At 35.3% G+C, this 16,342-nt stretch overlaps 1 protein-coding gene across 3 annotated transcripts in view; it reads left to right on the top strand.

Annotated features, from left to right (window-relative positions):
- Nucleotides 1–16,342, top strand: part of LOC135845767 (chromatin remodeling regulator CECR2-like) — a 65,731-nt gene that overhangs the window by 29,716 nt on the left and 19,673 nt on the right. For all 3 annotated transcript variants that reach the window (XM_065364592.1, XM_065364590.1, XM_065364591.1), the window contains 3 exons: nucleotides 2,460–2,548; nucleotides 7,857–8,018; nucleotides 12,837–12,968. In XM_065364592.1, coding sequence (XP_065220664.1) covers nucleotides 2,460–2,548; nucleotides 7,857–8,018; nucleotides 12,837–12,968 — 383 coding nt within the window. The remainder of the gene's footprint in view (nucleotides 1–2,459; nucleotides 2,549–7,856; nucleotides 8,019–12,836; nucleotides 12,969–16,342) is intronic.

The following is a 16,342-nucleotide window of genomic DNA, read 5'->3' as shown; positions in this document are numbered from 1 at the left end:
CATGAGGTCTCTTCATGTGGTGAGAATCAGTGTTCCCATCTTTTTAAACACCAAAAATTAGCTGAAAATGTTGAAAAATGATTTTTTTCCTACGTGCCCATTCTTGCAAATTACCTGCAAGAAACATTCCAAAAATTTTTTGAACCCCTGGTTTGATATTATGGTGATAGGCTCCATTGAGGGGACTTTACTCCAGCTTGAAATTGCAAATCCTTTTTGCCCATCACTATGAGTCAGTAATTCATGGTGATTGATGATGCTCATCTCATCAATCCTGACGTTCTGGAAAAGCACTATAGACCACAGTAGATATTCTTCATTGAGAGGACCTTACTCCAGGTTGAAATTAGAAATCCCTTCTACATATATCTAGAATTGAGGCAACAATTTTTATGATTCAAGTGGCAAAGTGCTTTAAATCTAGACTGCTGAAGCTTCAAAATTATGCAACAGACAAATCAAGGCTTCCATCAACGATGTTGGAAACATGTTAACCCATTCACAGTAAATTTTATTTCCAATGCATATCAAATTCTACATACCTGCCAATTTACTGAATGATATTCTAATAATGCTACGTGTGAACTCTACAAATTGATCGATTCAACTACATAAATACAGCCACTGGGCCTCTCTAAATGGAACGCATTCACGCGCAAGGTGACCCGTTCAGTGTTCAGTCAAATGTGTGATTTGTTAAGAATGCAAGTCCGAGTATTTTTTTCACCTTCGAGACTTGAGACAATAGCGCTCGGTCTGTTAATGAAGACTTCCCCCTATAGTTCAACTCTGAATATATTTTTACAAACATACGTTGAAAATTTTTGCACAAAACCATGATAAATGAAACGTGGAACAAGTTTGTGTCAACGATTCGTTACGGTCTTTGAGGATGGATAATTTTTAAAAAAATGTGTTTTCCTTTTTTGGCAAGCTTATAAGATGATGGGAGATGGGTTCTACAAGTATCTAATGTGCTGTGGATTATACAGGTTTATTTACCAGAGGTTCATGAGGCAATGCTACTGAATTGATGCAGGTGTGATCACGAGGGTCGTGTTTTAGCTTGTAGTATGTATTACCCAATGTGAAGATGATTGCGAGACAAGATTTACACATAGGTTATGTTGGTATTCTCATTTTGTGTCAATGTGTGTTTATGGGTTTGGTGATATTATGGTCATAAAAGATGATAGTTAATGAGTCAAAAGTTCATCTGTGAATTATCTACAATGATTGGGACTGGGAGAGATACAGTGATGTGCGATGCCAGGATGGTGGATGTTTCTTGAGTGTTCAAATGTCACCATCAGGATTTTGTTTTTCAATTGAAGGGTGCATAAGTGATGAATATTGAAATTTGAGCCAAGGATTCCCCAGAAAGATGTTATCTTTGTATCCACTTCAGTTTGAGCTTCCGTTCCATAGGCGGCGTATCTACAATATCCGTCGGCTGTATACGTTCCCATCAAGGCAATAAGTGATAATGATAAGTCAAACAAATGAAGAGAAATGCATTTGTGGTTGATATGCTCGCGTTACTAGTGACGTACAGTATCGTATTTGTTGTGAAGTGAATAATATAGAGGTGCTTGATTATTAACAGGCGTATAGTGGTGTATGTATATTGTATAGTGTAGTTTACTAGAAACGAGGTATTATATTAACCACGGCACAGTTACGTCGTCGTCATCGTAGTCGTCAGGTTTTTTTCAGTGAAACGAGACTTGGACCTGTAATGGACTGCTCGACGTGTTGCTGGTAACTCGAACACTGCCCGAATACTTTCAGCCTCGTGTTTCACGTATACATACCAGTAATAATTCCGTACACATGAATACAGAAGTAGTAGTAGTAGTAGTAGTCGACGACTGCAGCGCCGCTATGGCTCAACAAAACGCATGCGCTGTCTGCTTGTTTTGGCGGTATGAGACAAGGGTAAGGATAAGTGCTGTGTGTGTGGTGTATGCTGAAGAGTGAGCGAAGGAAGATTCCCGGTATAGTATAGGCATATGCATACTTCAGTACACCAATCCCCTCTGTGTAGTGTGCCATGTACTACTAACGGAAAGAAGTAATTGAAATATGAAAATTTTCGAGTTATTAGGCATGAGTACGCGAACGAGCATGGTAGCAGAAACGCTTCGGCTTGTGTGTCGTATTGGCGCTGTGCTTTGCTTACCATTACCAGCTGTTCGTTCGACTTCGTGCTGTTTGGGCCGCGTCGAGCGTCCGGCGCGGCGCGACTCGGCTCCGCTCTCAACGAGAGAGAAAGTTTTCCTCTTGTATTGCACCAGGGTTCATTATCATTTAAATTAGTTTATAAAAGTTGCCATTTGCCATTAGTACTATAGAGTCAAAATGAGAAAAAGGGTAACGAGGGGATAAGATTATTCGCACCGAGCTTACATTCGTCGTGTAATTGGCTAATTGGTTGGTTGGTTTGTTTTTTGTTTCAGATATTCATTCGTGGTGGGAAGTGCCATGCATAGCGCATTTCTGTTCCCTGTTTAGAGCATCGTTCAATTTGATCGATTTTGATATCGAGGTAAGTTGTGGAATTTTCATTGATTTGAGTTTTTTTTAGACATGGTAGCAGAGCTGTGGTTTTGAAATTGGCTAGAGATAGTGATATTGATATCATGTGTAAACGAATTGTTTGTCAATGATTGGGATAGCTTTCATACTTTCAATGTAATATAAGGGTATTCTCGCTGATTGGTGTTGAGGATTAGATCTAACCAGATCTAAGTTGGATTGGGGAGCAATGATCCTTAGCATGTGATAAAACTTATAACATCTAAAAGGTCTCTCTATTTTTTTTTTTTTTTTTTTTTGTAAGATGAACCTAATGAGTGAAATGGCTGATGATTATTTCAAATTAGGAGACCAGTTAGTGATAAACATGGTTTGTCGAAGTATTTTTGTATTGTATGATGAGAATGCCTGATCATTTGTGGGCTTGAGTTAACATGTATCTTTGAGGTGACACTTGTTGAGACATGCAGTATGGCTCCATGTAGACGGATTTTTAGGGTTAAAATAGTTGATATTGTGAGAACAGAAGTATAGTCTAAACATTCTTGGTAGAAGGGGATTGGTTTTGTGAAACCTGAAATCAACATTATTTCTTTCACCTGGAAACGTTTTTAGTGTGTTTTGTTGGTTGAAAAATTGATTGAAATTCATGAACCAGTGATCATCTTTGATCTTGACTATTTTGGATGTTCATTTTCGCCTATTGAAATTAGTGGGGGGGGAGGGGCTAAAAAGATGAAGAAAGTGTATCAACTAAGTATTTACTTTGTAATGGTGCATCTTTAGTAAATACAGAGAAATGTGAATTTTTTCATGTTCAGTGTTGCCAATCTAGCCTTTTGCATGAATTGAAAAAATGTTTGACTGCATCATATAGTCTTTGATTTTGAGTACAAAAGTGTTTTGTTCTCAGATTGGCATTAATTGAAATATTTTTCAATAATTGGACAATTTTTGAACAAACAAAAAAGAAGAAAAGAAAAAAAAAGTACCTTACCTAAACGTACAATGTTGCATAGACAGGAAATGAAACGTGACTAACCGAATGTGATTGAGGATCAGCATAATAAAATGATGACTCGAAGAAGTTTCATGTGTGCAAGGCTGGAAGAAAAGAAACAATTGATTAAAAATATCGCAACTGCTGCACAAATGAAATTGCAACGATTGCGAAATGAGGAAAAATTGAGATGAAGTATATTAAAGAAGAAAAAAAAACAGTGGGCTTACTTATGCAATTCTATGATCTATGATTAGTCATCTTAAGAATCAAAATTAGAAAAAAAAAATGTCGTGGATTCTGAAGAGTGAATCCAGTTTTCATGGTTTTCGATTTTTTAATACAAAATACACTCATTCTTCGTCAAGAGTATAGTCTGCATTTTTGTAATCGAATGGAAAGAGTGACATCTTGGGAAATGATTCTGCCTGGACTATTGGAAAAATTTTTGAGAAGTTTGATTTTATTTGAGATGTTTAAAAAGAATTTAGACATACTTGGCAGGAATAAAAGTACATAAAAGTTATTATAGGTGTACCGATTTTTTTCAATTTCGAGTCATGATTTTCCTATAGAATAACGGATGAGGAAAAACTTGGTTTATACTCTCGAGATTGGAGTAAGATCACGCATGAAATCCATTCTGAATTGTTGAAGTCTCAAAAGTCCAAAATTTGTTGGTTTTACTTTTCATTGCTGATGTGATTTTTTTTTCTTACGTACTTCAAAAACATTCCAGCGAGAGTCATTTCAACGAAATTCACTCTTTGGTATGTGAGTTTGGGTTAGTTTCGAATTTGAATGGTTTGAGTGGGGATGTACACATTAACCCAAAATTCAGGTGTTTCCAAGTATCCAGGAGGAGAGGAAATTGTAAAAAATGCTGTAAAATGAATCAATCGACAGGAAATCAAAAGTTGTATAACCCGTCCAAAAATCAGACATCCTAAAAAAATGTGGAGGGGATAATCCAGGGTTTTCACATTTTTTTGATCTTGTAAATTTACTTTTCAACCTCTCTCCATACCTCTTTTCAGCCACCAAAAAACTCAAAAGTAAGGTTTCGCCCTTTCTTTCAAAATTTTTGATTTTCGCGAATGTCCAAATTTCCAAGAGGAAAGGGAAATGGTGAAAAATGTTTTTGAAAGAATCAATCGATAGGAAATCAAAAGTTGTATAACGTGTCCAGAAATCAGCATCCTAAAGAAATTTGGAGGGGATAAACTATTTTTTTTTACATTTTTTTTTCATCTTGTAGCACATTCACTTTTCAACCCTCTCCACCTCTTCTCAACCACAAAAAAACTCAATTCCTAGTTTGGTTTCGCTCCTTCTTTCAAAATTTTTGAACCTGTATCGTCGCTGGAACACTCCCCCCCCTCCTCCCCAATTGATATATGAATCTAAAATTTGGAATGTACATTGGGTGGCTACTGGGGTGAGTCGTTTTCCTACTTTTTTTTGAAATTTGATAGAGCCTATCGAGAAATCATGTCCAAACGACCCCTACAAGACGCTGGAAAAATTTGAAATTTTTAGTCTCATGTTCAACCCTTTGTCTTGATCTTGAAGTTTTGAACATTTTAATATTTCTCATGTGTCAAAAGAATGTTTTTGACTTTTTTTAGTTCATGTGGTCTCTTAACGTGTTCAATACTTGCGTATCATCGCTTTTAGGCCATTAGAAATCTCAAAGTTCATTTTTGTCAAGTTAAGTAGTTCTCAAAATTTTGGTTTTTTCTTTTAAAATAATCATCTTCTTCAGATGGAAAAAGGTCACATGAACCTAAAAAAAAAACATTTTTTTGAAGTGCAGAAAATTTTCAAATTCTTCAAAATTTCAGTTCTGATGATGAGGGTGAGGCGTAGAAAATATACCTAAAAATTGGAAATTTGTAATTTCTCCGTGTCTTATTTTTTACTAGGTGCCATAAAATTTTGAAAAAAATTGAAAAATGATCCACTCTAGTCGACATCTCAGATTTGCCTTTTTGGAGGTTTTAATTTTTAAACTTCTCCCAACCCTTTTCCAGCTGAATTGATTTTTTTTTAATGTTGAAGTGAACTGTCAAGTAGCACATTAACTGTTATTAATTTTGAAAGTGCTGAGTTCAAATATTGACTTATTTTTCCGATCCGATCCGTTCACACCCCCCCCCAACCCCCAACCCCTCGCTACTTCTAGAGAGACACAATGGTCACCAATTTTGATGAAAATTTAAAAGTAGAATGACATATTATTGATTTTTGCTGATTTAAATGCGCACAGTTAGAATGTCAGCGTATTTTTAGTGGCCTTGAATGTTACCAAAGCATCAAAAAAGTTTAGAATAACATGTCGTTTGTATTCCCAGTACGTCTCGGAGGGTATCGAGTTCGAATATCTAATCGTCTGGGTTTAGGGTACGATCCTCAGTGTCCTTTCAGCTCTCAATTTCAAAATCCCCTTGACGTCTATTTCGATTACAAATAAAATTAGAAATGAATAAATTAATAATAAATTTTGAAAAAGTTAGGGGCTTGAGGTGGAAATCAACGGGTATCGTATTACATACATTATTTCATGATGTTTCAATTTTTTTCCTTCTCAAAATTGGCTAGCTAGAGAAACTATACTGGAACTCGTGACCCTTTCCTGCTGAATCGATGTTCAAAATTATTGCCTCATTAAAAATGTCGATGGCCTGATGACGTACAAAAAAAAAATTTTTTGAAAGTGGAAATCAATCGTCATGGGAGTTACTCGTCACTATGGATAGCAATACGCGAATAAATTTTTTAACGCAGTTAGGCAGATGCAAACAAAAGATATTAAATTCGTAAGTCAAGGTTACAAAAAATTGATCTGTGAAAATTGAAAATGAACGCGAAATTTTAACAGACGAGTTGATTTTCGAGAAAGACCTCCCCCCTCCCCCTCCTTCCCAGTCATCTAACAATTTTCGAAAATCTCCATTCTCTATTCGAGTGTAATTTTCCCCCATTGTATTTATTTATCGAACCCTAATTAATTATCTTAGCCCAGAAGTCGAGTCGAAACGAACGACGAAGAACGAAACAAAAACTCGATATTGCCAGAAGAAAAAAATAATAATACGTATCAATAATAAATTCGTATACTAAACGGTACGTAATTTTTCACGAGCTAATGACTCGGGTTGATTTTCTTTCCTCATTCTGTTCGCGGTTTTAAGGTCGGTTGGTCGGTCGGTCGGTCGCAAAACTATACGCGAAACTGAAGAATATTGTTAAATAAACACCCTTTTATAGGAAAGTACTCGTAAATGGAAACTTTTTTGGACTTCGCGAGGGAAGGTGAAGCGAAGAAAAAAAAACACGTAGTACGCCGATAAAATCGCGTTTTACTGCAAATTCGAAGAGTAGAGTTTATTTTATTCGTTTCGAAATGAGTAGAGTGGTTAAGTGACTGTACTACAGGACGAACATATTGAAAAATTTACCTACCTAGTGTTGCGAAAGGTCGTGCTTTTTTTCTCTCATTTTGTACGATAGCATTTATAACTGTGCATGGCTATAAAAAACGAAAAACAACTCTTGTTTTTTTTTCTTTTTTTGGGGGGTTCTTTCCATCGAGAGCAGATAGGAGAGGGTTATAAATATTATCTGAAGTCGAAAGATGTTGGTTATTTGGCATTAAATTGATACTTCTTTTTTTTTTTACTCATGTTTGAAAATAACAACACTGCTGGTCGCTTTAACTTCTTCGATGAATTATTCGAGGGTGCCAGAAAAATAAGGGGGATGTTACTACAGGGTTGAGAGGTAAAGGTACAACTGGTCTGGTATTTTGTTAGGAAAATTTTTCGATATAGCTTTGAATTTTATGTGTATACTTTACGCCTCCTTAGTCGTCGTCGTCGTGTCTACGATGAAGACGAAGACGAAGAAAAAGTTTTGCAGTTGAGAGCAGAGCAGACGACGAGGACGAGGACGCGGTCTGCGTAGTATAGCAGCTTTTTACTACACTTTTGCGGTAGTTCTTCCGGCGAGACTGCAAAATGGTTAATTTTATTAGCTTTGAGATTGAATGGAACGGAGGAGTGGATGGAGCAGGGGTATTTTGACGTTTTGACTGTAGGTTTAAAAGACATTCGAAGGGTTTCTCTCATACCCCCCATATACGTAAGATATTCAATGAAGATCAACTCGCGATGTTTATAAATGGTAATTAAGTTGGCGATTGTTTTTTTCACTTCTGTTTGTGTGTTATGTTTGGGGTTTTCTTTAAAGCTTACGAGTATATTAACTTGACGTCGTCGAATTTAACCTTCATCGATACGATATTATGTGGTTACAGGATCTCGAAGAAGCATTGTTAACCGATGACGCGTCCGATTCAGGCAATACTTTGATTCAAGAGCTGATCGTGCGCTTATTACGTGGTTATTATGGCAACAACAGCATATCCACGTTTAATTATCAGATGTTCCTACGTAGATTATTTCGACAAAAATGCAGGGTAAGTGCGAATTTACATATAGATTAATGAATTGTTTTTCGTTTTATGTATACATACACATGGACGGTGTAAAAATGCTCGCGCTTTCGTTGTACATAGCTGTTGCCACCTTTGGATGACCTTGTTGATATCAGCTGACTTGAGCAATTTGACCATTAGTGTTTTCATTAAGCTGGTGTGGATTAAGAAAACCGTGGCACTTACTTACCTATACTGAAAGTACGATATTTGACTTCTACATATGAAAGGGTATTGAGCCCTATAGGTTATTGGTATGAAAGTATACCGTGGTTGTATATTTTCGTGTCGATGGCACGTTTTTAAAATCGTTTGTAGGGTTTCTCGTCATTATACTCGAAGTATTTGTTGTAAACTATTCGATAGATTGTACGTATTACCAATTCGTCGATTCGTACTATGTATTTTTTTCCCGCAATGAGTGAACTTTTTAACGAAAGTTTTGCAAAGGTGAAAGAATTATTGGCGTGCCTGCATTATTAGTCCTGCTAGAGAATGCAGTTGGTAAAATTGAGGAGTTCGAGGAAAAAAAGAAACGTTGCACAACTTTTTTTCCATTTTTTTTTTTTTTTTAAGAAGAAAAAAGAAAGCCAGATCGAAAGTGCATGTCCTAAAACACTCTTAACCAAAATTTCAGTGGCTAAAGTTCTTTTTTCGATTTTTTTAAGCAAATTCTTTAAAATTTAAAAAATTCAAAGAAGCTGTTTTAAGAGTGATTTTTTCAAACTTTTTTATAAAATATGATTTTTTTCTGGAGCCTTCGACAAGTTTTCGAATTTCTCCAAAAATTCAAATCGCTCTGGATGGGCCAAAAATGAACCTAAGCAACTTGAACTTTGATCGATGCTTATTGATGAGCAGTGAGCACTCTCTCGACCTCTTTGGAAATCAAAAATGCTCACTTTAGTAAATTTGAACCCCTCGCCCCATCCTTCCCATTGCTTGGAGAATTTAAAAAATAAATTCCTGCTAAAAGTTCTATTTTTGGAAAACATTGCAAAAAAAAGTTTCTTTTTTTTCTATATGTGATTTAAATCAAACAGAGTTTTTTTTCCTATTTTCTAGTTCTCCTTGAAAAATGATGAACCTACTTGGGAGTACTTGGGTGAATTTTGACCCCCTTTTCCCTTCCCCACTGGAACAACAATAGGAGTGGTCAATGGTCAGTTTTTATTTTTTTTAAACAAACTTCCACCACTCCAAAATTTTTAAAATTTTTGTGGTATGTACGAAACCCCTCCAAAAAGTTGCCCAAATTTTTTTTTTTTCTAAATCGGTTTTGTTCTTTGGACTTCCTATGTACATAGAACCCATCCAAAAAAACGTGAAATTTTTATCAGCATTTGGTGAAAAATGAGATAATTAAGGAAAAACACATTTTAGCCCCCTCCTCCCCCAAAAATACTTCCTCTAGGGGTCCAAAATTTTCATCGCGGTTTTTTCTCATCATGGTTGACCTTTTGGGACAAGAGCGGTCAATTTCTGTCTTCGGATGCCCAAATCTTGTTTTTCGAACGTTTCACAGTGGGCTGTGAGCACCCTCAAAACGCCTGTAATTCAAAAACTTACAATGCATCCTAAAAAATGGTACAATGATGTCCTCCCTTATGTTTTTGGGGTCGCAGAATACGAATTTGACAGTATTTTTTTGTTGGAGTGAGGGGTGAGGGGGGGTGAAAAATTCAAAATTTGACCATATAAATGTGTGATATGTCGAAATGCATGTTTTTGAGGGTGTAGATCACGAATCTGACAATATTTTTTTCGTAGGGGTGAATGGTGAGGGATGAAGGGGATGAAAACGGTGGAAAATTCAAAATTTGACTACAATGATGTGTGATATGTCGAAATGTATGTTTTTGAGGTCGCAGAATACGAATTTGACATTATTTTTATTCGTAGGGGTGAATGGTGGGGGATGAAAGGGGTGAAAAATTCAAAATTTGACCATATAAATGTGTGATATGTCGAAATGCATGTTTTTGAGGGTGTAGATCACGAATCTGACAATATTTTTTTCGTAGGGGTGAATGGTGAGGGATGAAGGGGATGAAAACGGTGAAAAATTCAAAATTTGACCATAATGATTTGAGAACCAAAAAATTTTCGTCAAAAATTCTCAAGACTTGTCGCTTTTTATCAAAAAGTTGCATAATATCTAGTTCAACTTTTTTCACAAAAATTGCTAAGAAGTCTTGTTCATGCTAAAACTACTGTCGATGCCTCGTTTTCTGCCAAAAATAGCAAAAAATCTCACCCGTTTGTGTAAATTGCCAGAAAGTTTTGTTTTTAGCCAATAATTGCTGAAAATTCTGGTTTTTTGCAAAAAAAAAATAATCTCAAAAAGTCTCATTTTTTTCCAAAAATTGTCCTAATGAGTCGTTTGTTTGTTGCCAGAAATTGCTAACAGCGCCTTTTCTTTTACTAAAATTGTTTAAATGCTCGCTTTTTGCCCATAATTACAAAAATGCTCACTTTTTGGCTCAAAATTGCCATAAAATTTCTTTTTTTTTCAAAAAAATTTCAAAATAGTTTGAAAAATTACGAAAAAGTATAATAGTCGAGGAAAATTAGCAGAAAAATGGGGGTAATAAGGAATTTTTGGGGGTGAGCTGATTTTTGTTACACGAGTTGTTCATTTTGTTGTCCTGAAAACGAATCTCAATCCTATAGGAATATTTCAAGTTTCGAGGGGGTTCCCCCAATTGTGGATTTTAGCCCCTCAAAATCGGTTTGTGGCTAAAATCTCGCAAAATAAAATTAGCTTTCAAGAATATTGATCTATTCCAAATTTCCAATCAAATGACTCTTTAATGAATTTTCCAACCGTTCGGAGAGATAAAAATTGACCAATTCAAATCAGAGGGTTATTAAAAGCACTGCTAAAATACTCTTCGCAATACTTTTTATCCATTTAAAAGCTGAGAGGTGATCAGCTTGCCATCAAGAAATTCCTTGTCAAATACTTATTTCCATGGACTATAATTTTTTGTCTGTAATTGCCAAAAAGCCCTAATTTTTGCTTGAATTTTGCAAGTTTCTATTGAGTTCAATTTTCAGATTTGAACTAAACACCTAAAAGTTCTGTTTTTTTTTGGTACTTTTTATCTGCGTTGAAATATTTTTTCCGTGTTTTGTTACATTTTTAGTTACTTTTTGGTTACTTTTTCGAACTTTTTTGGTTACCAAAGTTACTTGTTTTTTGAAAAAAAAAGAGTACGAGCCCTGAAATTGATTTTTTTGGTATTTGAAAAATTTCAAAATAATTTTGCAATTATTATAAACGCCCTAAAAAAAATTGATTTGATTTGATCTTTCGACTTTGAAGGCCAAAATAACTCCAAAATGAAGTCTTGTGGAAAAAAATAAAATCCAACTCATCTGGTAAATTTTTTTCAAATCAAAAAATCATTTTTTTTTTTTTTGAAAAACAAAGTTTGTATGGCTCTTCAGGTGCACGATTTCTTTCTACGCTACTCCTACTGGGATGCACAGTAAGTAATCTACATTGTCTATGATGGGGCGAGGAGGAGGAGGAAGAGGAGAAGAAGAAGACGCAACCCAGAGGGGGAAGACTTGAGTTATCTCAATCCCCAAGAGAGAAAAAATTACTTTTTGCATGAGCAAAATTGAAGTTGTTGGAAAACTTGGTTTTGAAACGAGGTGAAGACGTAAAGAATGCAGTGGACTATTTTTCTCTAATCACTACCAGCTGCGCACTCGACATAGTTTTCATTTCTCGAATTATCAATATCAACGAATGGCTGTATTAAGTGATAATGCATTGTACGGTACGCTGTGTGTGTACTTGGACTTACCCATGCACACATTCTCGATTCTTTCGATGACTAATACGTACTCGTATATTCGATATTCTGCCATGTTTTTTTGTTTGAACACCATGCGAGATAATTGATGGAGGTTTGAGCTGTGGGGCGTTGGAGCGAGAAAACAATTCACAAAAGGCAATGAGGAGGTGAGAGACTCGACGTCAATAATTTTAAATGATGGTTAGTTCAGGAGTCACGAGTGAGTGTGAGTACCAAAAGATTCATTGTACGGTACTCAAAGTGCAAAAAAATGAGCAGGTGGGTAGCTCCACAGTCCACATATACATACAGAATAAAGAGAGGTAATAGGTAGGTCTATGTATGTACTTACTAAATAAGGTAGGATGTATACTATGAAAGTCGAAACAGAGTGAAAAAAAATATCACTCGATGGATTTCGAACGCAGGTTCATGTTCGAGACATGTTTTTTCCTCCCTCGCATGACGACGACGAACAAAACTATGAAAAAAATACGCTGCGCGCGACTGCAGTATGATAATTGCGGCTTTTAAAAAGAGCTTCTCTTTTTTTTTGTTTTCGTTCTAAAAAAACGCGAATCTTTGAAAGAGGTAATTTCGCGAAGTTAATTGATAGAGCGAGGAGCGGAGCGAGGTAAAGAGGGAGGCATTTAACGAGAACAAGGGCGAAAATTTTCATCGACGACGCCGACGATATTGTTTTTTCAGGCAGAGAATTTTTTAAGGCGTAAGTATAGACATGATTCTGGACGCGTCTCATCGTCTCTTTATTTCCTTTCCTTGGCGATGCGATGGTATATTCGTAAGAATGGATCCATTGTTTCGAGCTTTTAAACGTTCGGTTCGGTTCGGATTACCAAATGATTTGGAAAAAACGACGAACGAAAGCGCGACTTTTTTTAATGACTCGATACGATATTCTCGAACGTTTAATTTTTGACGATACTAATCGAATTTTTTTGCACTTGTTTTGTTTTTTGTTTCGTTTCAGGAATTTAATTGTTATAATCCGTTCGACAACGATGAGGATTTCCAATTTTTACCGATGAGAACCAAAGTGGAGATTTTGCATATGCTGTGTGATTTTAGATTAGACGCCGATGATGTTTTGGATATTCTTAAGGTGAGTTTGATTTTACGTATACGTACTTGGAAGGGTAGAGATTTAAGGGGGTGCGAGGTGAGGTGGAAATATTATCTACTATGGGAGTAAATTATGTACTTCGAAACGGTTTCATTATTTTTTTTTTATGATGAAATTCTTCAAATTTTCTGTCGAGTAAATTTTCAAATTTGCGGTGAAATAAACGTCGTGAGCTCATATCTGAATTTGAGCCAGTTTTTTTTATGCATTTCTGTCTTTTATTTTTTGTTTTTTCTCAGTTTTTCAGTGTGAAGGGACTAAAGAAGAAATTTTAATTTGATATTTTATTTTGATAAATATAATTTGTGTTTTATTTCTGATGGATTTTCGAAGGGTTTCATAATTTTGTGGAATCTGAAATCAGAAATTGACTCGTAAGTCTCCTATAGCTCGAGAAAACAGATAGCTCGAATCCAAATGTCTTCCCCGACCCCCTCCCCCAATTAACCCCTTAATTACTTTCTTTTTTGTCAATTTTTCAGCGATTCGACACCTTTTTTGGTCGCTGTATGTAATTTCCCATGAATTTTCAATATTCATGTAAGATGCTAATTTTGAAATTTCGATGTTCTCTGTTTGAATCTGTGAAACATATGAGCAATAGAGAGGGGAGGGGGGTCCGAATTGTTGCCTAAAATTGCTTTAAAAAAATCTCCCGTTATCATACTTTAGCTATCTATTGAAAATTTGTCGTATTGTTGCAAAAAAAAATCCAAAAAGTCTCATTTTTATCCATTACCTAAAAAGCTCTGCCTTTTGCTAAAATTGACAATATGTATCTTGATTTATTTCGACAGAAAATGCCCACATGTACTTGCTTTTCTGCTAGAATTGTGAAAGTTTCACTATTTGTCAGCATTTTTCAAAACCATAAAGTCGCAAAAAAGTGTCATTTTTTGTTTTTCTCTCAAATAAGCAAAAATTTGTCAGTAAGTGTCATTTTTTTACCAACTGAAGTTATTTTGAAAAAAATTCCAAAAAATCTATTTTTTAAATTTGAAAAAAAATTGGATAATGTAAAATTGTAAAAAATTGAATCAGCGACTTTTTTGAAAGGTTGTATGGTGTTTTTTTTGAAAATTGAAATTTCCTTAAAGTAGCTGGAAGCTTCAAAACCATTTGAAACCACTATGTAGTCTGCGAAGTAAATTTCAGCTTGCCAACTCCATTTGATAAATTAATGTTGGGGAAATTTCAAGCTTCAAAAATCTGCTGAAGGCTCCAGTAATTTTCAAAAAAGTCGTTGGAGGCTCTAAAATGACTTGAACCCACCTGAAGTCGTTTTCAGAGGATGTTAAAATTGGAGTGTAGAGTAAATTTCAGCTTTCCATCTCCATTTTGATGACATTTTGTGAAAATTTAAAGTTTTAAAAATCTGCTGGAGGCTCCAGTAATTTTCAAAAAAGTCGCTGGAGGCTCTAAAATGATTTAAACCCACCCGAAGTCGTCTTCAGACGGTGTTAAAATTGGAGTGTAGAGTAAATTTCAGCTTTCCATCTCCATTTTTGATGAAATTTTGTGAAAATTTAAAGTTTCAAAAATCTGCTGGAGGCTTTAGGAATTTTCAAAAAGTCGCTGGAGGCTCGAAAACGACTTGAAATTCACCTGCAGTACTTCGTAGTGTATTGAAATTAGTTTTTAGAACAAATTTTAGCTTTACAACTCCAATTTGATGGAATTTTGTGGGAATTTCGAGTTTCAAAAATCTGCTGGAGGCTCCAGAACTGCTCAAAACGGGTTGAAACCGTTTCCAATCGATTTGACATGTCGAAAATAGGGTATATCCCAAATTTCAGCTTTCTTGGTCAATTTGGTAAAATTTTGATTTTTTCCCTCATTTTTGGCCTAAATTCGATTTTCAAAAATTCACCAAAAATCGAAAAACGCATTTTAGCACTTGAAATTTTGACAGGTGATAAGTTTTAGCATGATTTTTCGATCTACCTTTGTAAAGTTTGAAAAATTTCGTGCTAGTCCTATGTTGAAACGCTAAATCTGCGATTTCGGCTGACCTGTCAATCAAAACGGCCGCCATTTTGTAAGTAAGGCCAACGTTTTTTTTGGGAAAGTTTGCTTTAAAATGTTCCTTAGGATGTCCTCTTTAAGAAAAAAGTTGTCCCGGAGGATCGGGGGAGGGGGCAATTGCTCCTATTGTCATATGCCGGACTAAGTCTCGTGTTTTTGCTAAAACGTGCCAAAAAAGCTCTGCCTTTTGCTAAAATTGTCAAAATCTTGTGTTTGTGTTGGAAAATGCCCAAAATTCTCACTATCACGTCCTGCCATAGAATTGCCCGAAAGCTTTGAGGAGTTGCTTTTTTGCTAAAATAGTTCAAGTTTCGTTTTTTGTCAATATTTCCCATCAAAATTGGTCACTTTACAATAAAAAAAAATTGCAAAAAGCTTCACTTTTCCAATAAAACTTGTAAAAAAAAAAAAAGAAAACAGGAAACTGTTTCCTAATGATGATGTCAGAAATAGCCAAAAAGTCTCATTTTTTTCCAAAAATATCAAAAAAAAAAAGTTTTTTTTATATTGTTTTAAATGAAATGTTCTGGCTTTTTTGTGTTTTTTTTTCACATCTTATAAATAACTTTTTGATTACCTACTTTTTTGGACCTCCCCCCCAAAAAAAGTGAAAAATAAAACCAATGGCTCAAAAATATTGATAAATTTTGAGAATTTTAAGATAACGACTCGATAATCAATTTCCGTTTCACGTTGTTTTAAAACTGTAAGCAAAAATAGACAAAAAGCCCTTTGTGCATTCTGAGCCAAAAAAAAGAACAAATATTCCAATTTCCTATAATAATAATAACGTACTAATTCACTCAATTCTATTTTTCAACCAAAAAGTTGATAAAGTCATCTCTTATCATGTGAGAATCTCCGGGATACCCAGGGTGTTGCTGTTGATAAAAACCAGTTTTCGTTGTACGAATACGAATTGGAAAGGTAAATGTGACTCGCAGCTGGACGATCTCTCTAATCTAACACATCCGACTGTCCCCATCGTCTTATACGAGTACTAGAGAACCCTCTTGTTGTTCCTACAGACTCCAATACGTGATTCAGACTATGACCAGAATGATTTTCGTGTACCTATAATACACAAGAAAACTGAAACCTTCATCGTTCGAAGTTCAAAACGAGCAAAAAAGAATGAAAAAACTATATAAAAATTGAACAAAACAGATTTTCTCGTTTCGAAAATGTACAAAAACATGACGAGGAAGTACATATTATCCTTAGGAGAAGAAAGGAAAGGAGACGATGTTGAAAATAGAACGAGATTTGACGAAGAGGATAATCCTACGATGAAAATTTACTCGATGTTTGAATTAATTTCGCGAACA

Source organism: Planococcus citri, chromosome 4 (genome assembly GCF_950023065.1).
Source record: "Planococcus citri chromosome 4, ihPlaCitr1.1, whole genome shotgun sequence".
In the NCBI taxonomy this organism is placed as follows: Eukaryota; Metazoa; Arthropoda; class Insecta; order Hemiptera; family Pseudococcidae; genus Planococcus; species Planococcus citri.
Note: the sequence above shows the minus strand (reverse complement) of the source record. Positions and strands in the feature narration are given on the sequence as shown.